The 24,503-nt window shown below is 38.3% G+C and overlaps 2 protein-coding genes across 4 annotated transcripts in view; one reads left to right on the plus strand and one right to left on the minus strand.

Annotated features, from left to right (window-relative positions):
* The first annotated feature begins 343 nt into the window (after nucleotides 1–343).
* Nucleotides 344–24,503, plus strand: part of mamo (maternal gene required for meiosis) — a 163,748-nt gene continuing 139,588 nt past the window's right edge. For 2 of the 3 annotated variants that reach the window (XM_089263416.1, XM_089263422.1), the window contains exon 1: nucleotides 344–570. The gene's annotated coding sequence lies outside the window, so the exon portion shown is untranslated. The remainder of the gene's footprint in view (nucleotides 571–24,503) is intronic. The other variant, XM_089263417.1, reaches the window with a different exon arrangement.
* LOC108658583 (uncharacterized) lies at nucleotides 18,023–21,062 on the minus strand. Its single transcript, XM_018111245.2, has 2 exons — nucleotides 20,343–21,062; nucleotides 18,023–19,333 (listed from the first exon to the last, which is right to left on the minus strand). Exons 1-2 carry the CDS (start codon nucleotides 20,892–20,894, stop codon nucleotides 18,674–18,676), a joined length of 1,212 nt encoding a protein of 403 aa, XP_017966734.2. The 5' UTR covers nucleotides 20,895–21,062; the 3' UTR covers nucleotides 18,023–18,673.

Raw genomic sequence — 24,503 nt, forward strand, 5'->3', positions numbered from 1 at the left:
CAAACTTGACGAAATATTTGCAACCAACTGGACCAATTACATTTTTATCGATAAATACAATTAAAGCAAACAACAAAATATTATATATATGACAAGCGATCGACAAGTAAGAAGAAGAAGAAGAAGAAGAAGCACTTTGAAAAAAATGATCATAAATTGAACAATCTTTGGGCAGCAAATCTTTTGAGCTCGAAACTTGGCACAAAAATAAACCAAAAAAAAAAAAAGAAACAAAAAACAAAATATTTAAAAAAAGAGGAAAAAACATTTCGAAAACGATTCATTTTCGGACAGTGTTGTACAACGTGCTACGCAACAGTTTTCGGTGTGAAAAAGAAAAACCAAAAAAAAAGCAAAGTGAAAAATAAATAAATCAAGCTAAATCGAAATCAAACCAAAAGCGATATTAAACAACAACAACAACAACAACAACAGCTGCTGCAAGAACAACAAAAGCAAACTCAACAACAACGACAACGGCCCAAGAACAACAACAACAAATCAATTGAAAATTGAAACTTATGGATTGCTGGACGGGTAACGCCCGACTGGCGAGTGTTTTAGTTTAAGGTAAGTTCTGAAAATTCCCAGCAATATAAGTGAATTATCGATAGACGCTAAATACTGATATAATTCAAAAGGGTTGAATATGTTGAATTCATGCTGCAGAAATCCTATGATCATTTGACTATAGAGAGAGATATATACCTTGAACAGAATTTCCTGTATTGTAATTTTTTTTTATTATTATTATTATATTGAATGGAATGTGAACCAACAACACGTGGTTATACCATATGTATTATGATCCGAATATAGTATTATATAGAACGGAGCTGATGCTTCCGATAAGGTTTTACTCATTTACCAAAACTTTTTGAAATCACAAAATATATATAATCATATATATTAATGTTAATAAAAGTATTGTTATGCCCTAGAAAAATACTTACCAATTGTTTAGGAATTGAGTTATCTCTTATCGGTCTTTGTCTATACCGGTTATAACGACGCTCAAGGCACCGTCGGTATATCTGGAAGATGCTCTAACCATATAAGTTGGCTCACATAAGTTTGTCCAGCATTTTTGTCGCAATAACCTTATAGACGTATGGACTGTATATATGTATATTGGAGCACACTTGACCTTGAAGGTGTTTACTGTTGATCTTTGTTCTTCTGAGTCCGGATTTTTGTTTTCTATTGCTGAGTTTGTAAGACATGTATCGTATCGTATCCCTTTCCTCATATGGGTAAGCGTTAATCTCCCAATTTTTTATCGCACTACCTGCTAGTCGTTGAGTGCGACGAAAGCATATATACGATATTTATATATCTGTATGATCTACAATCTGTTTTAATGTTTAGATCGTGGCGAATCGGAAAATGCATCTGACAGCGTTTAGGCCATGAAAGAATACTCTGTTTATCTAAATTATGGTATACCTTGGGCCCAGCTCAATTTTTCCTCATTATTGTTACAGAAAATTCTCATTATTGCTTATGTTATTGATACTAACAAATTTATTGATATTCCCATTAGTCGAAGTGTTTTTTCTATTACTATTAAATATGTTCGATAGTGCTCATTACAATTATCATTATCATAATCATTATTATTCTAAAATATATTTTAACAAATTTGCTAGAAATTCAAATCTAAAATAAAATCGAAATAGAAAAGCAATTTATTTTTTCTTTAAATTGTTTTTTGAATATATATTTTTTTTTGTATTATTTTTTTATTTTGCGGGTGTGTGTGAGTGTGCCTGTGTGCTGGTTAATTTTTGACTGCTGCAATTAACGCATACACACAGACTAACACACACACACACACATACACACTCGCCTTTTGGCTAATTGAAGCAATTTTTGCAATTGCGCAAAATACAAAAAAAAAAGAAAAAAATGACAATTAAAATTGAAACCTTTGCAGCCAAAGGCAATTGTTGTTCACACACACATATATGTATATGTATGTATATGTGTAAATGTATGTGTGCATGTACACACATTTGCCAGCTGTTTCGCTGCGATCTTTTGCATTCACTTCCCATTGTCAAAAGCCAAGCGCAGACGTCGCTCACTTCCGCCCAACAACAAACAAACAGCAACAACAGCAACAACAACAACAGCAACTAGCTAACAAACAATTGCTGTTCGTCTCGCTCGGCCACGCCCCGTTGCCTGTTCGCCTAGCCAAGGCGTTCCATTACCAAAACGTTTCTGGCGCCGACCTTGGCCTTGAGCGCACTTCATTCCATTTGCTGTTGATTTCTGTGTGATTTCATGAATTCTTAACGTTTATCAATATGAAATATGTATACATATATGTATATGTATGTAAAGAGAGAGAGAGAGAGAGAGAGAGAGAGAGAGAGAGAGAGAGAGAGATTTCTATATATTCTCATATGGCAATTGGTTTGGCTTTGCCTTTTGGTTCCCAGGCTGCCCAAATGCGTTGGCTCATTAATAAAACGTTAGCACCGTTAAATTGCCTCGCTGCAGAAATTAACGTCTAATTGATGAAATGGCAAAAGTCAAATGGAAACTGTGGAAAACTGTGCAAAGGCGAGGAAAAGCTGGGCCGAACAAAAAGCCGACAACAACAAAAAGAAAAGGTTGTTTTGCTTATTGATTGAAAAGCAAAGGCAATGCAACTGCAATGACTGCAGCATCCAGCAGCAACAGCAACAGCAACAGCAACAACAGCAGCAGCAGCAGCAGCAGCAGCAGCAGCAACAGTTGCTCATGTGCAATTTATGCGCAGCGTGACAAATCAATTTTGTTTTAGTCATTTTTAGAGAGTTTTGCCAGCAGTTGCGCTGCGTTTGTTTGCCAACAGTAACAACAGCAACAACAACAACAACAGCGACAACTGCAGCAACAACAACAACAACAGCAGCAGCAGCAGCAGCAGCGCTTGGTAGTTTCGCACGCTCGCAACGGCAAACAGCGCCGTTATCATCAGCATAAATATGTGACATTTGCGAGTAATGGCAAATGACGTTCATATCGAACAACCAAACAACCAACAACAACAACCAACAACAACAACAGCAACATTAACAACACTGGCAAATAGTTTTCATATTACAGTTGCAGTTGCCGTTGCAGTTGAAAGGTTGCAAGTGTGACGCGCCATGAGTGCCATAGGTATCACTTAACGCAAAGCTATCGATCAATCGATAACATGCCGATAGCATTATATGAAGCCAAAGCCATGACGGCTTCACTTAACTTACAAGTAGCGCTCAATCGATAACATTTCGATAGAGTTACAGCATTCCAATGCCATGTAGACCTCACTTGACTCACAACTATCGATCAATCGATAGCATGCCGATAGAATAATGTCATGCCAATGCTATGTAGGCTTCACTTAAGTCACAAGTAGCACTCAATCGATAACATTTCGATAGCATTACAGCATGCTAATGCCATGTGGGCCTCACTAGACTCACAAATATCGATCAATCGATAGCATGCCGATAGCATGTTAGTTAAGTTACAAGTAGCATTCAATCGATAACATTGCGATAGCATTACAGCATGATAATGCTATGTAGGCTTCACTTAGCTCTCAAGTATCGATGAGTGGCTAACGCATCGATAGATATAATCAGCCCAATGCTGATTAATTGAAAACATATCTATAGCAATATATCATATAAATCAAAAATATCGTTCAAACGATAACATACCGATAGCATAAATCAGGCCAATGCCATTATGGAACTAAAACCCTCTTTCTAGTTTACAATCATTTAAATATCTTCATAGGTCTAAATCCATTTTCACACTCTAAGAAACAAATTGCACAAAATGCACCAAATTTAGAGATTCTAGCTCCACAGATGTACGACATATACTTACTTTTAAAACTGATTTTCTTATGTTTTTTAATCGATAACAGTAAATCGTGAATAACTATCGATGTTGATGAGGTCCTCAAACATTTTTGCAGTGTCTAAGTCTTATGGGCTCTGAGATTGAGGCGTTCACAGCTACGAAAAGATGGACGGATAGCCGAATAGGTCTAAGTCGACTCAGTTTGTCGCCCTGAACATACACTTTATGGGCTCTGCCACGCCTCCAGCTGCATGTTACATTTATATCAAGTCGATTATAGCCTGATTTCACATTTTTAAAACCAATAAAAGACATGATACCATATGAATTCCCATTGTCAATGGGTTCTTAGGAAAAGAAAATATAGTTATTTAGTTCAGTTTTGAATCAGCGTTTGACATTGCTTTGTTTACGTTGTATCGCAGCTGCTTGTCTCAACTTCTGCCCCTTTTCACAGGCTCCAAAGTCGAGAAAAATTCGCATGCGTAGGCGATTGTTGCAATCGGAGCGAAATGTGCTTGCCGCAACAGAATGCAATCGAGGTGCTCAACAGGCACGTTTCACAGCAAATTATGTATGAATACATAATACATCATATGTATATATGTATGTATAGACATACATACATATAGGTAATTGCTGCTAATCATTTGGCGTGCGTGCTGCGTGCTGTTGCCGTTGCAAGAGGTGGCGCCTCCCTGAGCACGCTTTTTCGATTAAAAACAAAAGAAGAGAAAATGTGTTAAAAAAATAATAATAAATAAATAAGAAAATGAAATAATAGTAAATTATAAATAAATAAGCGTCATGTGTTAATTAGTGCGCATTGCGAGCGCATTGCACAACAAACAGACGCTTTACAACACTGTGCGTAATTGTTGCTCTGAATGCGGAACTGAATGAATCATAGATAAATTGCTCACAACAGCTGAATGAACGCATGTGAATCGAAGCTGAAGCTCAATGATTGAATGTGCGCAGAGGCAGAAGCGAATGGCGATAAAGTGCCTGGAAGGTGTTATCGTAATCGAGTGAGCAATGCACTTGCTCAGGCATGACTGTTATCGGTTTGCGTGATTGTTAAGCGCTCTTTGTTTTTGCTAACGCATAATTAAGATAGATAGTTCAGTGAGAGGGAGAGGGAGGGAGAGAAAGAGAGACCTTTAATATACCATAAAATTAAATATATCCATAGCTTATCGCTGGCATGTTATCGATAACTTGTTAGGGAGCTATAGCTGTGCTATATGATGGGTTGATTGACTTTGGGCTCAGTCTAATATGAGAGTGGATGTATGTAGTCTCTTAATGTCTGGTATATATCTGGAATCGATAGCTATCGATATATTTGTAACACAATATTTTTGTGATACTTTTTCAATATGCTAAAATCGCTTAAATTAGGGCTAGAAATGGGTAAGCGATAGACTTTTATCTCCACTTAAGCTGAGCTTTGCAAGCTTACTTCAATTCATGCACGATAAATATCGAAATACGAGATCTATTCATATTTATGATATATATCTTCGCGAAACATTGAACCTATAGCTATCGAAAGCTATCGAAAACTATCGATTATTTAATTATCAATATAAATCTACTGAGCCATAATCATCTATAATATACGTAGGTATATCATATCTCAGTGCATCTGTCATTTCTTTAAGTGCAATAAATTATGATCGATAGATATCGAATCAGATGGGCAGCCTGAAATCGTATCGTAAGTAAATATTTATGCAAAGCCCGCAGGCAAACAGCCTCAGCCCCCATGCGAAAACTCGCCTCACTCAAGAACCTCAAGGTTGTGCGTGTGTGTGTGCGTGTGTGCGTGTGTGTGTGTGTGTGTGTCGCTGACAAATGCACAAAATGCATAGCGTGGCGCTTTAATGGGGCGGTGGGTGCAAGCGAGCGAGGGCCGTGGGGCGGGTGGGGGGTCTGAGGCAAAGCGCGTGCAAAACGCAAGAAGGAAGTGATTAATAAGCAAGCGAAGGCAAACAACAAAAAGAAAAAAAAAGTACGCCGACTGCTTAAGAGACCGCAAAAGAAAAAAAAGAGACCTGAACCTAATGCAAATGCAATGCTAGACGGAGAGAGAGAAAGGGCAAGGGAGCAAGAGAGAAAGAGAGAGAGAGTGGGAGAGGGAGAGAGGGGGGGGGGGGCTTATAGTGCAGCGCAGTGAGAGCGTGCGCATGTGTTGCATATGCAATATGGTCACCCTAAAACGGCATTTCTGACACTCTGTGTGTGGTTGTGTATGCGTGTGTGTGTGTGTGTGTGCGTGTGTGTTATCGTTCGGATTGCAAAAAACTACAAACTATAACGCAATTACATGCAGCAGGTCCCGCCCACCCCCAGCGCCCCCCCTCCACCCTCCCCCCACTCGCTCTGCTCTGCTCAGCCACGGTTTCCTCTGCTAGCCAACCACTCACCTACGACTCATTACCCACACACACACACACACACGCACACATAACACAGTTGAGTCGGCCAGCTTTCTCTCTCTGGCGCATGCTCATGCGGCTTGCCATCTCGCTTGCACCTTAAATTGTAATTGCATTTTGCGTGCATCAATTATTGCGCATTTCGCAGTTGCGTTGTTCAATTGTTGTTTTTTGTGTTGTTGTTGCTTTTATCTGGGCAGTCGCCTTCTAATTTACAAAGCAACAACGACAAATATTGTACAATAAAAATAATAATAGTGCAAGCGCATTAGCTGAACACAACAGCACAATATAGAAACATAGACACACACACACACACACACGCACACACACACGCGCACACACACACACACACACACTAATGCACACATATGTCGATATATTTAGTTCATTTGGCAATTGAAACATTTGGAAACTGTAGAACAAACGGCTAAGTGGAACCGAGTGAAGTGAGCTGCACTTGCTATATGGAACAAATGGAATGAAAAGCAATTGAGAATTTGCGGAATAAATGAAAATGGAAACAGTGGGAGTGAAAAATTAGAAACAGAAACACTAGAAGTAAGAAACATTTGGAGAGCTACATGAAACAAGCGGAAAGAGAGAAACTAGCAGTTGAAACGCTTGGAAACTGAAACAGCCCAAAATAGATATAGAAAAATTACAAACAAAACACAAATCCAATATTTAGCAATTTAAAGGAAAGCGGCAACAAATGATATAAGAAACATTAGGTGCCTGAAACGTTTGGAAAATGAAACATGTGAAATGTAAAACATTCAAGAAGAGAATATTTTAAAAAATAAAAATATTTTCAATAAGAAACACTTGAAAACTGAAATATTAGAAGAGAGGCATACATAATGGGCATGAGAATGTTTCTGTTATATGAAATATATAAAGAACTATATTTATAGCGTACGAACTAGTTCATTCACATAGAATCTTAGTAGTAGTTCTTATACTATAAATAGTTCAGTTCTTCATGCGTTTTCCCAGGGCTGGAAGTAGTTGCGGTTCATTTCAGATTTTGGGAATATTACTTCTTCCTCTTCTTCATGCAGTTCTTTCTAAGTTTGCCAAGTATCAGAACTAGTTCATTCACTTAAAATATTGGAAGTAGTACTTCTTTTTCTGACATCAGGTCTTCATAAGTTTGCCTAGTGTTGGAGCTAGTTCATTTATTTCAAGTTCTAGTAGTATTTCAGTTTCTTCTTCTTCTTCAAGTAGTTCTTCATATGCTTGCCTAGAGTCGGAACTAGTTCATGCACTCCAAATTTGGGAAGTAACTCCCCCTCTTCTTTGAGTAGCGCTTCATACGTTTGCCTAATGTCGGAACTAGTTCATTCATTTCAAGTTCTATTAGTAGTTCAGCTCTTCTTCTTCTTCAAGTAGTTCTTCATATGCTTGCCTAGAGTCGGAACTAGTTCATGCACTCCAAATTCGGGAGGTAGTTCCCCCTACACTTTGAGTAGCTCTTCATATGTTTGCCTAGTGTCGGAACTAGTTCATTCATTTCAAGTTCTAGTAGTAGTTCAGCTTCTTCTTCTTCTTCAAGTAGTTCTTCATATGCTTGCCTAGTGTCGGAACTAGTTCATTCACTTCAAATTTGGGAACTAGTTCCCCCTCTTCTTTGAGTAGCGCTTCATACGTTTGCCTAATGTCGGAACTAGTTCATTCATTTCAAGTTCTATTAGTAGTTCAGCTCTTCTTCTTCTTTAAGTAGCCTTTCATTCAGTGGGTAAATGAATGAAGGGCGTACCTAGTTGCCTTTCAGCTAACATAACATATTTATTCAATTTGGAACCAGTTCATGCCGCACATATAAATTAAGTTCACGAACAACATTGCGTATGCGTGTTACCATTACTTGACCGCTGAGAAGCGCCAAGAGAGGCGCTTGTCGCACTGCGTGACACATTCTCTGACTGACTTTTCAGCTATTAGCAGCAACAACAACAGCAACAACAGCAACAACAATGTTGACATGCAAGCAGCGACTGACCCATTGGCAATTAGCATTTGGATGGAGCTGATGGAGCTGCAGGCCAGGTGCCAATGCCAATTTATCTGATCGCTCGAGGTACAGTTGACGCCCCACAGCAGCAGCAAACAGTCATGAATAGTAAAAAGCAAACACTGGACGCTTGCGTGCCAGCGTTAGTATGTGTTAGTGTGTGTGTGTGTGTGTGTGTGCTGGTGTGTGTGTTGGTGTGTGTGCAATTGTGGATTAATTATAACCAAGGACTCACAAGATACAAATAAAGATACAAATGTATCTGTAGCTCGTATCTGCGCCGCTGCTGTACATTTGTATGCCTGTGTGTGTGCGAGTGTGTGTGTGTGTGTGTGTGTGCGAGTGCACTTTCCGTTGGGCCAGAACAAGGTTAATTCAGTTAGCCATTGTTGTTGTTGTTGTTGCTTTAATTACGCTTTGTTACATAATCATTTCAACTGATGACACGCACACACACACTAACACACACACACACACACACACACACACACTCACACACACACTAGCAGAGGGAAACATGTATTAAAACCTAATTTATTATTTCTTCTATTTAATTTGGCGCTTTGGGAAAAACAGCTTTAACAACCCGTTGACAGCCGCTCCTAACAGCAATTTTTTTTTTCCCCCCCTCTCTTGTCGCTAGAAAATGTTTGGCATAAAATTTCTTTGGCTGTTTTATGGCATTGGGTAGCCCTAGAAATTTCGCATAAATCCGGTTCTTGGTTTTTAAGCAACTTTCATGCTGCCCCAGCGACAACTAAAAAAAAAAAAAACAAAACAACTTTATATATATACATACATACATATATAAGATTAAGATTAAATACATCAAACATATAGTAAGGGGCTAACTAGGTACCTTTTATCTACACATACATACATATATATATATAGCCTGCTTTATAACAACAACAACAACAACAACAACGAACACGGCAATTAGACATTTAAAATTTCACCAGGCAAAAGAAAAAAATTAAAAAAAAAAAAAAAACAAGAATTAAAATAAACTTCGTCTTCATCCATCGCTCATTGCAAATTTCCCATGGTCAGAACTTTCGAAAGTTTTGCCTATTTATTTTTTTTTTAACATTTAATTTATTTTAATTTAGTTTTTTACACATTTTTTTGTGGGATTGCATAAATTTAGCATAGCTAATAAATAAAAACAAGAAGAAGCAGCGGAGAAAAGGGTATGATAGTACTATATACATATGTATCTATAGGCAGCCCAAAAATCTTGGCCATGCTGGACAGAGAGAGCAAAAAGTAATTAATAGTAGAGCTTAAGCTAGTACAGGAACAAAGCCAGCGATCGGGCATTACCGACTACAGAATACTCATTGAAGGCTTCAGCTTTGTCTGAACAATTTTTTGATTTGTCACGCTCGAAGCTCGGACATTATACAGAGCCAATAGCCGCGCCTCCCTCACTTCGTCAATGACTATGGATAGATATAAAAAGATACTGAAAAGTGGAATATGAAATACACAAGTTATAGCTAGAAAGAGAGGGAAACAGAGGAGAAAAGAAGAAAATTCTTGGGAAAGAAATTAAAGACAAGGAAAAAGTTCTAAGATCAGCAACAAAAAAGTTATAATAATATCAATAAAATTAAGCAAAAATCAATTGATTTGAAAATAAAATACCCAAAAAATGTATTTACACAATAATTTACAATATAAACATATATAAAATGTATATACATACATATAAAAAAAGATGAGTAGTTTAATTTACTGCAACTAATTTGTTGTTGATGATTCAAACCCGCTTCAGGTTTCATATATAATTTGAAGGCCTGCTGTAGCTACTAATAATCAAACTTATCTATGCCACGCCCCACTCTGCGCCCACGCAGATATGATAATATAATGGTATTTATCGCCTATTTGGCTGACTTGTACAATATATCAATAATGCACAAAACGAAATCTAGGCCTGAGCTCTTCCATTTACTTATCGCAATCAAAAATGAAGCAAAAATTTAGAAATGCGAAGAAGACGAAGAAGAAGTAGAAGAAGAAGAGGCACAGCTTGGGCCGGGGCTATTAATTCAATGCGGTAGGCCCAACTATCAAAATACATATGTACATACATACAAATATGTGTAGACAAGCGAGAGGAAGAAGCAGAGGAGCAGGAGGAGTAAGAAGAAGAAGAGGCAGAAGCAGAAGCAGAAGCACATATACAAAAAAAATTCGCGAGTCTATTGAACTTTGTGTTACAACAGCAACAACAACAACAACAGTAGCAAAAAAAATATATACATATACATATATAAAATAGTTTTGCGCAAACAACAACAACAATAAGGCACATGAATTGTATATAAACCAAACGCAAAAAAGTTCATTGAACTTGCGGCGCAATCTTTGCGGCTGCCTGTTGCTGTTGCTGTAGCTGTTGTTGTTGTTGTTAGTTTTACCCGAAAGATCAACGACACGCACAAAACAACAACAATCATAGTCATAGGCCCAACGCACGCACCAAAAGCCAATGAACTGTCGACGTCGACGCCATAGCGCTGCTAGCCGTAGACAAACGCACACATACACACATACACACACACATACATTCAAAAAAAAGTGCGTGAGCCACGCGTCAGCGCCAGCAACAAAAACAACGCACGCAAAAAATAATTCGCAAAGATCGACGCACGCACCGCAACAACAAATTGAGGCCGGGCCCCACAAACACCAAACACCAAAAACAAAAATGAGAAACAAAAAAGAAACAGAACACAAAATGTTGCCAAAAACTCAGGCAACAACAGCAACAACAACAACAAGAGCCGATACCGTTCGTTCGCGCTCGCTCTCTTTTGGCAGCTCGCTCGCTCGCATACGCACGCACAATTGGCAAACATTTCTGCGCGCTCTCTTTCACTTTGCCCGCCGCTCTCTCTCAACATTTCAAAGTCAAGTTGAAGAGCAACAAAGCTGACGGCCGTCGCTGTGTCTGCTCGCCAGTGTGCATGTGTGTGTGTGTGCTTGTGTGTGTGTGAGTGCGCATGTGTGTGTGCTTTTGTTTCGTGATCTTTTTCGCCCAATTTGCGAATTCTCTTTGCGAAATTCGCTCTGCGCGTTTGCTAACGCTGCTGCCGCTGTTGGCGTCGACGTCGACGTCAACGTCCACACAGCCGTTGGAATCTTACGCAATTGGCATGTTTGGCAAACATATGGCCTCAAAAAAAAATATTATATGAGTAACAATAGCGAAACAAACGTAGTAGAAGCAGTATAAGAAGCAGAAATCAAATATGAAAAGAGAAAGAGAAATAATAACCGTTTTGCACTCTCGCGCTTTATCAGCACACTAAAACAATTTGAGCGAAGAATAGGCAGAGAGAGGCAGAGGGAGAGGGTGAGGTAGAGTAACGCACGCTGTGCGTTTCCCTGCACTTGACTCTTTCTTTCATGTGCTTCTTCATACATATTTAGCTCATGTACTAAACATATACATACATATGTACAGCTATTTTGTGTGTGAGTGTGTGCGTGTGTGTGTGTGTTATCGCACATACACAGAAAATTGCAAACTTTTGCCGCAGCCCTCGCCTTGGCCCTTGCCTCATATCAAGCCAAAGGCACGTACACTGCTCTATTAGAGAGAACTAGTTAGCTATATATAGAAAGAAATCTGTAAAGCCAATCAAAATATTAGTAATAATCATAACAATATATGGAGAAATAGCTAAATGAACATTTTTAGCTCTAAATTTAGGTTGAATGCATAACGAAATATATAAGAAAATAGAAATACTATATACTATATAAGTAGTAAAATTTTAGATATGTATATATACATATATATGCATGCACATTCCTTAATATGGCATGTAATAAATGTAATATGCCTATTAAAATTTTATTTCTTAGATGCCAAAATTAAATTTCACTTACAAGCTCTAAATATATTATATAAAAATGTATTTACAAATTTATGAATATATGTATATATATATATATGTGAATATTTAAATATATATATACATATGTATATATATAATTAATTTTATACACATTCATGAAAGTGAAATGAGCATATTCGCTTGGTTCGTATGAATGTAAACAATTTCGCCTCTATTAAGGTTAGAGACTTGAAATTTGGAATGGTTCGGCCTACCCCTAGGTGTGATAGATCAACATAAGCAATTTCCGGTATCTCGAAATCCATATATATGTATTATATCTTACGTATTTGGGAAGCATTCCTATATAATATTCAACTCCCTTCCTATATAGACTCTCCTATATCTCCATTCGCGTCTTCAGTTTTATTGGCCAACTGCAAATTCGCACATCATTTGTCTTGGCCAATTGCTTGACTGCAATTGATCTTTAACTGCTGCGCTGAACTTTGGCCAACATTTGATGCACATTTTTTGCAGCTGTCCAAAATCGAAAAACCAAAAATAAAAAATAAAAAATAAATAAAAAATAAAAATAAAAATCAAATTTGAGTGGATTCGCATAATTTGTCTTATGTCGCACCTTTTGAACTGGCGGCGGCGCGTCAATTAATCAATGCCAATAATGCAGTCGAGTGTTCAATAGAGATGCCAGCCACGCCCATGCAGGCCGACCAAACACTTCCGCCTCAACAGAGAAGGAGAGAGAGAGAGAGAGAGAGAGAGAGAGAGGCGAATAGTTGGAGCAGCTGTTGATGCGAAAATTTGTTGCGAATACTGCGAAACATATGTTCTTATCTGTATCTGGCAGATACGTAAGTAGGTCACAGACAAACTAAACACACACACACACACAGACACACGCACACAACGAACACTAATGCGTATACGCACTCGCGCTCCCTCACTCGCTTGCCGGCTGCGTAAATTGCGTATACGCAATGTGTGTCAAGGACAGATATGTGCGAAATTTTTATTATTATTATCATTGTGGCCGTTGCTGTTGTTGTTGTTGCTGTTGTTGTTGTTGTTGCTGTTGGGTTTCTTTATGATTTTCAATGTTTCAGTCGCTGTACGCTGCTGCTCAACGCTAAATTTAAATGACAACAACAACAACAACAACAGCAGCAGCAGCAGCGGGCAGCAATCAGGCACCTAGTGAACTAATTTGCGACTCTGTGTGCGCGCGTGTGCGTGTGCGTATGCGTGCGTGTGTGTGCGTGTGTGTGTGTGTGTAGATAGCATTGAATTTCAACTGACTAACGACCCGCTAGAAACAGTTTTGCGCGCTGGCCGATCTTTTAGTTTTTTTGCACAACGCACGCCCACGGCCAAGCCAAAGGTCAAACAAAGCCAACTGCGAAAATTTCTCTTTTTTTTTGGGGGGTATTTTTGAGCACGCGCACAGCTGTAATAAAACTCGATTGACTGAAGCTGTAATGCTCTAACTATCTAAATCTATCTCCCTCTCGCTCTGTCTCTGCTTCACTCTCACTCTCTCCTTTTGGCTGCCAGAAAACAGAAAAACATTTTTCATAAATAACTGTCAAAATGTTTTGCGTGAGTGAGGCGCCATTAGATAGTCTGAAATGCATGAGATACAACATATATCTGTCAGATACAAAAGTATCTGCTAGCTATCTGAGACAGGGGCGAGTCTTAAGGGCTTTCATTTCATGGAGAAACCTTTTTGTAATACACCACCTTCTCTTAGATACAGAATAGATTTCTTTAAAATATTCGATAGATAGTTTCGTCTTCTATCTTGGAAATACTTAAATAAGATACCCAAAGCTAAATGATAGCTTATATAAATCTACTCTATCATTTAGCCGACAAAGAAACAAAATGGCCCCAAGCTAAACTATCTAAGATGACATAAAAAAATAAAATAACAATGGAGAGTATGATAGAGCACATCTGCTAGGGTGATAATCATAAGGTATATGAAAATAAAAAATTCTGTTAATATTTAATATTTTATATAAGCAATCAAAATAACATATATGTACATACATATATCTATGTATGTATATGTATATATGTATATATTAACTGTAAAATAATTGCATAAAAACTTAGCTTAAATTAAAAATATGACTTACATAATTAAATGGCGTTTAAAACTATCAAAATGTATATATGTAATATTTAAGTTCATTTTAGTGTCAATTAACTTATATCATAAACACATACATACATATATATTAACACATAATCAAGTTTAAATTAATCAAATTAATTTTACATAAATGAAGCTAAAAATGTTGTTTATATAGATAATTTTTTTTTTTTTAATTTTTATACATATATTTTTATACCCTGAACCCATTGAAAATGGGAAATCAGGGTATAATGGTTTTGTTAAAAGTATGTAACAGGCAGAAGGAGGCGTGGCAGACCCCACAAAGTATATATATTCTTGATCAGGACGACAAGCTGAGTCGATTTGGCCCTGTCCGTCTGTCTGTCCGTCCGTCCGTCCGTCCGTCCGTCCGTCCGTCCGTATGTATGAACGCGTCGATTTCAGAAGATATAAGAGCTAAAGACTTCAACTTTTTTTTAAAATGTCCGTATATATCACGCGCAGATCGAGTTTATCACTAAAAAGCGATAACTCATTCCGATATTTTTTTATCGATAAAAAACCTTATCGAAGATCACTTAAATAATTATATCTCCTACATCTTTCAAGCTAGAGTCTCCAAATTTAAAATGTATATTAAGATGAATTTTATACAATTTCGGTTTTTGTTAAAATTTACCCCCCACACCTAAATCCACCCCCTCACCCTCATCTTTGTAAAAGTCGTATATCAAATACTAGAGACTTGAGCTTCGGTATACACATACATTTTAACATTATGATTACGTTCTGAAAGTTTCATTACGATCGTACGTCTAGAAATTAAATTATTCAACAAATAAGTTTTCATTATATTGCCACACTGCAGCGCAACCCAAGCGCAATCGCCTGTATATGCGAGTGTGTGTGTATGCGTGTGTTTGTTTGTATGCGTGTGTGTGTGCGTGTATTTGTATGTATGCGTGTGTGTGTGTGTGTGTGCGTGTGTGTTTGCTAATTATTTTTGAAATATCAGTTGCTTGTAGGGTTCAGGGGATCTCGTAGTCGAGCAGTCTCGACTAGAGCTTTCTTACTTGTTATAAATAATTTATTTTCTTAATATATATATATATATATATATATATATATATATATTTTATTTATTTTGATTTTTAAAATATTTGTTTATTTACTTATTTTTATAAATTATTTATGTTCTTAATATATATATATATTTTTTATTTATTTTAATTTTTAAAATATTTGTTTATTTACTTATTTTAATTTTATTATTTAAATTAAGCTAAAAATGTTGTTTATATAGATGATTTTTTTTTAAATTGTTATATATATTTTTTTATAAATTATTTATTTTTTTAATATATATTTATATTTTTTTTATTTATTTTGATTTTTAAAATATTTGTTTATTTACTTATTTCAATTTTATTTGTATTTGCATTTGTATATCTAATGCAAACGTATGTCCCCTCTCTGTCTCTCTCTCTCGCTTTCGCACATTCTTTTCGTATGTCAAATTTCCAATTGGGTCGCACGCATCGCAACTTCTGCTATTTGCGAATTTTTTTTTTGCTTCTTTAATTTTTGTTGTTTTTTTTTTTTTTTTTTTTTGCAAACGCGTCGATCGCGGAAACGAAACAAAATGATGTTGTTGTTGTTGGCGCTGCTCTTAGCCTACGTGTGTGTGTGTGTCTGTGTGTGTGTGTGTAAAGCAACGAACGCATTGCGTAATCGACGCTGCTCGTCGCTGCGCCTTTGCAGCTTGACAACACAGAGCAGCGCTGTCGGCAGAGGACGCTAGTTAAGTTCAGTTGGACGCCTAGTTAGCGCCTACATGTGTGCAGTTATCTTCCATGTGTGTGTGTGTGTGTGTATGTGTGCCCATGTGCTGGCTGTTTATAAAAGCAGTTAGAAGTCAAATGGCGCTGCCTTGCTGCGCTCTGAAGCAATGCCAAAGCAGGCAGCTTTCGTAAGCGTGCACTCGTATGCATGTGTGCGTGTGTCTGTGTGTGTGTGCGTGAATGTGAGCTTTTGTCAGCTGCTTTTCGGCGTCATGCGTAAGCGGCTATAAATTTAGCAAGCACCAAACAGAACGAGCAACGGCAGCAAAAGCAGAAGAACCAGAGCCAAAACGATGTCGTGGACTGCGCAGGCGTCAGCGTTGCCGTCGCTGCCGGCATCGACGTCAGCGTCGACAGTGACTTTTCGCTTTTTGTGTACAGTTGTTCATTTCATGCCTGCTTTTTCGGCCGAACGCGGAATAGAATTCTGTTTTTTTTTTCAGTTTCTTTTTTTTTTGCGAAATTAGCAACAACAACAACAACAACAACAGCGAAAATCTAACAGCGAATTCTTTTTATTTGCCATTTTATTTTTTGCCTGCCTTTTTTTTTGTCTTCTATAGCGACGCACAAAAGCGCGTCAAGTTTAGCCTATTGAGAACTACAACAACAACAACAACAAGAGGGCAGCGTATTTAGGTCAAACGCTCAACGCTGGCAACTGCGTGCCGATTGGCAAAAATACAAAAAAAAAAGCGAAAAAATTTAATTTTTTCTGTGCGAATTTTTTTTCCTTCTGGGTTTTTTGCTGATTTCATTTATCTTTGTGTGCGGCTGCCGCTGTTGTTGTTGTTGTTGTTGTTGTTGTCGCTGGTTGCTGGTTCTTCTAGGTTGTTAGTTGTCGGTGGTACACCAACAACAACAACAATAACAGCGACAACAATGTTTTTTATTGCCTATGGTGTGCGTTACCTAAATAACGGTCCATCAAACGTCATGGCCAAGATACATACACACATACATACATATGTACATATGTATGCATCTGTGAGATACGCAAGTATCTAGAGAATACAGAAGTATCTTCAAGAGTATCTGTCAGATAGATAAGTATATGAGCCAGTTGCGAAAAGTATCTGTGTGAGAGCTCTTACTAGTATGTGTTAGATGCAAACGTATCCGTTAGATATCAGAGTATCTGTGAGATACTTCAGTTCAATTGAATGCAAAAGTATCCTGTAGTTGCATAAGTAAATGTATGATACAAAATACTTTAGAGATAAATAATGCTGTTGTATCTGAATCTATATATATAAATATGTATATGTATCTGTAACTGTGTCTATATCTGTATCTTTCGTATCTATTAGATGTATTAGTATCTGTGCAATGCAAAAGCATTTCTCTATTTAATACAAATGTATCTTTGGAATACATATACATATATAGCTGTCAAATATTCCAGTATGAGATATCGAAAAGTATCTATAAGATAGAGAAGTTTCTATGAATAAGTAAAGTATCTATAAAACATATACATATGTATGTAAAAGATCCAATATACTTTCAATTGAATTCTATAATGCATATATGACCAGAACATGAGACAAGATTTAAGTATCTATCTATATGATGGATCTGATATAGCTGTATATGACAGATATTTATGATATGATGTAATAAAAGCAATACATAATATAATATAATATTCTATGTATAATATATGATATGACATAACATATCATTATTAATCTAAGCTTCAAATTTGATCTGATCTAAATATGCTTATGTATATACATACATACATACATACATATATACAATTGATCTTATCAACTCCATGCCATTTCCTCTATCTCTCTCGCCCACTCATTCTCCCTCTGTCTCCCCTTATCTTTGTAGCATAATCACAGAGAACACGTGCCACGTCTTTCAACATTCAAGTACATATTTATTTATTTGGTATTTTCATTCTTGCTGATTCTGTGTGAAATATGCTGTAGCTGCTACAAACGATTGCAGGTTAACAATAATATAATACGAATACAATGACAAACATCTACACGTGTGTGCGCTTCGGGGTAGTAAACATTCGTGTTGGTCCTTCGCTCGTCAACTTCATTCAGTGATCGAGCTATACTTTGTGTATGTGTGTGTGAGTGTCAATATCATATGTAGGGCAGCAGCAAGTCGAAATCGAAACTGTCGATTATCGATATGTGTATCGATATTTAAATATAGATATAGATATATACATACATATATGTATGTATAAGGATATGTGTGTGATTTAACAACATTATAAGCATTCCGCTAATCAGGTTAATCAATCAAGTGTAAGTCTGAGTGTGTGAGTGTGAGTGTGTGTATGCGTGTGTCGAGTTCTGAGTCTGTATTCCATTTCTGTGGATCTGCGTATATCTTTTACCCTTCCATTTCTTTTTATACTTTTTTTGGTATTTTTCTTCAGTTTTGTTATCATGTAAGCTGGTTGTACTTGTTGATGGATGTTGAGGATGCAATGTATCTTTACTTGGTGATTAATCAATTTTCCTGGCGCTCTAGCTATGTAGCTCTACTTAGAATTTGTGCTTGGATTTCTTACTGAGTGTGCGCTTTCGCTTCCCATCGGCTGGCAGCTTCGAGTGTGTCGACGTCTGCACGGCTTCTGGCAGGTGGAATCTCAGTTGCGGCTTCTGCTGATCTGGCTCTGGCTGCTGCTGCTGCTGCTTCTTCTTCACGGACGATGTGTTTAGCAGCTTTTTGCTCTTGCGCTTTGCCGACGTCGGGCGCTGCGGCGGCGACTGCTGCTGCTTCTGTGGGCTGGCCGGCGTCGCTGGCGCCGCCTTGCCGCCCCGAGCCTTGCGCAAGGCCTTCAGGTTCGGCTCGGAGAGCAGCTCGCGAAGCGTCAGCTTTGGCTTCTCGCGCTTCTGCCGCTGATCGCGAGGCGCCTTCGCCTTCGGCGAGCTGGCCGAAGGCGATGTCGGCTGCGTGCGCGGCGACTCCGTGAGGTAGGGCACCTGCTCGGCGAGATTGTCGTAGCGCGGCTGCTGCGCCTTCAAGCGCGCCTGCAGCTTGGTGGGCTTCACCGGCGGCGAATACGATTCCATCGAGTACAGCGTGGTCAAGCCGTTCGCGGCGGGCGCGGAGCTGATCTTCCAGCGACCGGCGCGCTCCATCTGAAACGCCCTATAGATGAGGTGCCGCGGCACGGGAATGGGCAGAGCCGCGTGCATTTCCTGAAAGAGAGGAACAGTCGAAAAGGAGAGAGTGAATTGGGACACGAGCCAGGAAATGGGATGAGACGAAAGTGGGAATACTTTGAAGGGCTGGGAAAGCAGACAGCAGACAATACCTCAACTAGGAACAGTTGGACTCGCACAGATTCGTTTTTACTGAGAAGAGATGTGATGAATCGTGAAGAATTGGAGCTGGGAACAGCTGAAACTGTAAAAAGATCAAACTTTGAACAGAGAAAACTGAACTGATGAAGCTGAGAGAGAAAGTGGGAATAGTTTGAGCTAGGAACAGTCTATGCTATAAGCAATTGGAGTTACATTTGTACAGATGAAAGTGCAAGCAGATGAAGCTGTGAAGAGTTTAAGCTATGAACATAGCTGTGAACAGCTTAGATTAGGAACAGATGAAGCTGCAAAGCCGAAAGTCATCAGCTATGAAGAGGTTAGGAAGAGAACAATTGGGGCTAGGAACAGTTGAAATAAGTTTCAGCTGTTCTCAGCCTCAATTGTTCTCTAGCTTAAGCTTAAGAGCTAGGAACAGTATGGGCTATGAATAAATGAAGAGATGAAACTGTGAACAGTTGAAGCTATGAACGGCTCAGGCTATGAACAGTTCAAGGTATGAACAATATGCACTATGAACAGTTTAAGCTATGCTATGAACAGTTGGAGTTATGAAGAGATGAAACTGAAGAGACGAAAGTCACGCGTTAAGGCTATGAACAGCTCAAGCGAGGAACAGTAATGGATAGGAACAGACGAAGCTGAAGACTTGGAACCGTGAACAGTTTAGGTTAAGAGAGAGAACAGTGTGTGTAATGAACAGTTAAATCGAGGAAAAGTTTTAACTGTCATTCTAAATATTACGAAAATAAATATATAGATTATTAGTAGACAAATGGAGAATACTTCAACCGCAGAGAAAACAGCTAAAATGTATGCCCAGGTGTCTGAGCAGTATAAATAGAAATGCGAATTCAATAGGAAATGCATTAGGATCTCTACCTACCGAATTGTAGAGTTGCCGTTGATCCTTGCTGAGCTTCGTCCAGGCATCGGGTGCCCGTTCCATGGCCTCGTCGATGCTGCAGTTGTGCATAATGCAGAACTCCCGCACATAGTTATAGAACTGTATGGGCGTGGCGTTCTTTGGACGAAAGTGGGCCATAGCTGCGATGAGGCCGATGCGTTTCTCGTTCGGCGATTTTGGCGTTTGGTGTGGCTGCGATTTCGGTGAATCGCGCAGCGATTCAGCCTCGCTCGAATTGATTTTGTTCTGTGATTTTTGTATTTTCTGCTTGTGTTGTTTATCTTTTTGCTGCGGCTGCGGCTGTTGATCTGGTGGTTCTGGTGGTTGGTGCTCCTGTTGTTGCTCCTGTTTGGGCATTTCTTCTAGTTGGCACTCATCGTCGTCTTGCCCGTCTTCCTGTTGTTGCTGTTGCTGTTGCTGTTCTTCTTGCTGGCGCTGCTGCGGCAGTAGCGGCGACGGCGACGGCGACGGCGACGGCGACGGCGGCGGCAACTGCAGCTCTTGTTCGTTTCCTTTTAGAATTTGTGTCATTTGAACGCGATACGAAATTTAGTTTACACCGATTATCAATGGGGATTTATACACTATCACTTTCTACGAATTTTACAATAACGTTTTTGCCAAATAATGAAATAAAAATTCAAAATTAGAAAAAAAAAATAAATAAAACGTGTGCTAGAGTCGAGCACTATTTATAAAATGAAACTGAACTGGAGCTGCTCTGAGGCCTGCCTGAAAATCGAAGGCAAGGCCTACTTTGAACACAAAAAAAAAACACACACACAAATCGAAACAAGTCTGAATATATCGATAAATTTTGATGTGATATCGAACATTTGAATACATCATTTCCAGTTGATATCGAAAATTTGAACACATCGTTTCCATTTGGAACTTGACTTGAGAGATTTATTTCCCACAGCACAGCCATCGGAATGGAACACAAGTTCTCTTGTTGTATCCGCCCATTTAATTCAACTAGCGACATGGTGACGTCTTTTATGCTTGGAATACTGAAATAGAACACAAAAGTGATTGCTTAGCTGTGTCTGCTTAGCTCAACTCAGCCCGGCTCAGTTTCCGCTCATATCTTTATCAGCTGATTTAAGAATTCAGTGCGCATTCCAGTCGAGCATTGATATTGGGAGCGCACAGCAAAATGGAATACTATTAGCAAAAGGGAATGGCAGCGTCACTGCAAAGGCTGTACTGGTGGGAATACTGAAATGAAATGCTAAAGAGTTCACTCAAAGGTCAAATCGAATCGCAATCCGAACAGTTTCTGAAAAGAAACACTAAAAATTGTCAAAACAATTTCACAAATGCTTTTTAAGATTATATAAATATGATATAATCTGTATCGAATAATATCAGAAAGGTAAAAGGATTAACTGCTGGGAATGCTGAAGTGGAACAATAGCGAACACGAATTATAGTATATTTCTTAAGTTTCTTTATCCTTATGCTAACTCAAATACATAAGTTATTAATTCAGATGCTGGGAATGGTGGAATAAAACAGATAGATTTAAGAAAAGTATATTAATGGCTTTTCTATTATTTATAAATGTATAATTAGAGCTGACAATGGCTCAAAATTGCATTCATTGCAAGAAACGCTGGAATGGAACAACAAAAAGTGCCCAGAACCGTCTTTAAATTAGTTACTAACCTTATATAAATCAATTTTGTCTCCAAGTAATGGAAATTTTAGCTTAAACAACAGCAACTATTAGAAATGCTGGAATGGAACAGCAATCCGATCGCATGGCACTTTATAGATTAATACTCCATTCTATATAGATAATCCAAAGCTAAAAATTAAATCGATTCTTAGCTTAGATACCCTTTACTGCTTGGAATGCTGGAATGGAACAGCAATCCGATCACATAACATTGCATAGAATCGTAATCAATTCTATATAGATCACATAGCAGCTAAACAACAATTCAATTCGTAGCTTCGACACCCTTTACTGTTTGGAATGATGGAATGGAACAGCAATCCGATCACATAACACTGAATAAATTCTATATAGAACACCCAGCAGCTAAACAACAATTAAATTCATAGCTTAGATACCCTTTACTGCTTGGAATGCTGGGATGGAACAGCAATCCGATCACATAACACTTTATCAACAACTTTTTTCCACTTCTCTGACAATCGCCCGATAATATCAAGCCATTGCGACAGCTGCGACTGTGACAACGCCTAATGCTCGATTCCCCGGACATTTATTCCGTATGCCCAGCCCCCGCTACCCTATATACGTACATATATGTATATCGAATGCTACTACTACTACTACCCACTCGACTAGTTGCCGGCTATGCGATGCGATGCGATGCCATGCCATGCCGGGTTGTCGCGACGCGGCGTCCGTTCCATTAAACCATTTGTTAGAGCTATCGACGGACCGCGGTGCACACACTTGAGCGGCGCTCGAGCGTTGTTAACCTTGAACATGCGCGCTGCGATGACGGCTACCCGACTTTCCGACTTCCCCGTTTCAGCAATCGTTGCTATATATACATACATATATATATATATATATATATATATATATATATGTGTGTGTTTATAGTATAAGAATAGAACAGAAAACTTCTAACAAGTTTTGCGCGTGCGCAGCGCGAATGCAGCTCAGCCGGAGGTAAAGCAAAATGAAAGAAAAGCAAAGCAATAGAACGGATAACAAATGAAATGTTGAGAAAAAAAAACGAAGAAAAAAAATCAACAATAAAAAATCATAAAAAATATATGCATATAGATATGTACATATATGTATATATGTATATATGTATGTATATCAATTCTAACGCAACAGGGTGGCTTTAGCAGTCCCAGATGAAAGAGAGCTGGCTCAAACTATATATATATACACACACACTCGGTAACTGCAGGCGGCATTTACTTTTCAAGTTCCGTCATTAAAGCGAAACGAAATGAAACGAAACGAAACGAAATGAAATGAAATGAAACGATAGCCAAATCAAACAAAATCGAAATGGTGGCCAGAGAGCTCGCACGACTATGCGATTCAATGTCAACGGCGAGCGGAAGGTGTGCAATTAGTTTGGCTCATTAGAGCTACCTGGCAGATGCAGGTGTCAAGGGCAGTCCAGCCGTCGGCATTATCCATTGAAATCGGCCGTTAAATAGTTAACTTTCAAAGCGGTTTCTCGCCCCTCGATTAGTCATTGTCATAGTCATAGTCATATACTATATATACATACATATGTATGTATATACTATATGCTGTATATAGCAACTGTACTTTGGTATTTGTGTATGCATACAGCTGGCTCGCATAAGTCTTGGCTAACGATCAAGCATGCAAAATTATTCCTATTGCAATACCCTGTACACGTTGCCAGCCAACGGGAGGGGTATAATCAGCCGGTATATACATATGTACATGTCTCTACTCTATCAAGTTCTATCAACTCTGGTGCATATTTGCTAGTCAATCACTTCTCTCTCTCTCTCTCTCTCTCTCTCTCTCTCTCTCTCTCTCTCTCTCTCTCTCGCTCTCTTTGGTTGATTTTAATCGCATAGTCATGTCGAGTAATTATAGAGAGTTTGTCTTCGATCGGGTTTTGGACTTTAACGAGATATAATAGATGCCCCGCGCCGGCTACTTGTTAATCATAGAGTCGGAGAAAAATATTGTCTATAAGCAAATGGCTGAAAGAGTTGTGCGGAAACTTGTTTTGTTTTTAATTTTTTTGTATACATATGTATATTCATTTTTATTTTTTATTTTTTGTTCTCTCTTAACGACAATAAAACGATTTATTGCCGCTTGCAGTCGCCGCACTTAAGCATTGCCTTAGCTATCAGATAAGCAAAATATACTGAATGAGGAAACCTATGCTCGTTTTCATTCACGATCTCAATGTTTTGGAATATCTAGATTCGGAAATGTTTTCTCATATACATATGTGGAGTTGTTTTTTCGTAATGCCATCTTCTATAATTCTTAAACTTTTGATGAGCTTTTGTCAGATTCTAAGAGCTTCTTCTAGATTTCTCTCTCTCAACTTAAATTTTTTTTAATTTACTCTCAATATTGACTCAATTATCGTTCTACTTCTTCGATTTTTCGCTTGCTTCTGTTCCATTTCTCTGCTAATA

The sequence above is a fragment of the Drosophila navojoa genome, chromosome X (genome assembly GCF_054131105.1).
Source record: "Drosophila navojoa isolate 15081-1374.11 chromosome X, UAZ_NAV_1.0, whole genome shotgun sequence".
Taxonomy (NCBI): Eukaryota; Metazoa; Arthropoda; class Insecta; order Diptera; family Drosophilidae; genus Drosophila; species Drosophila navojoa.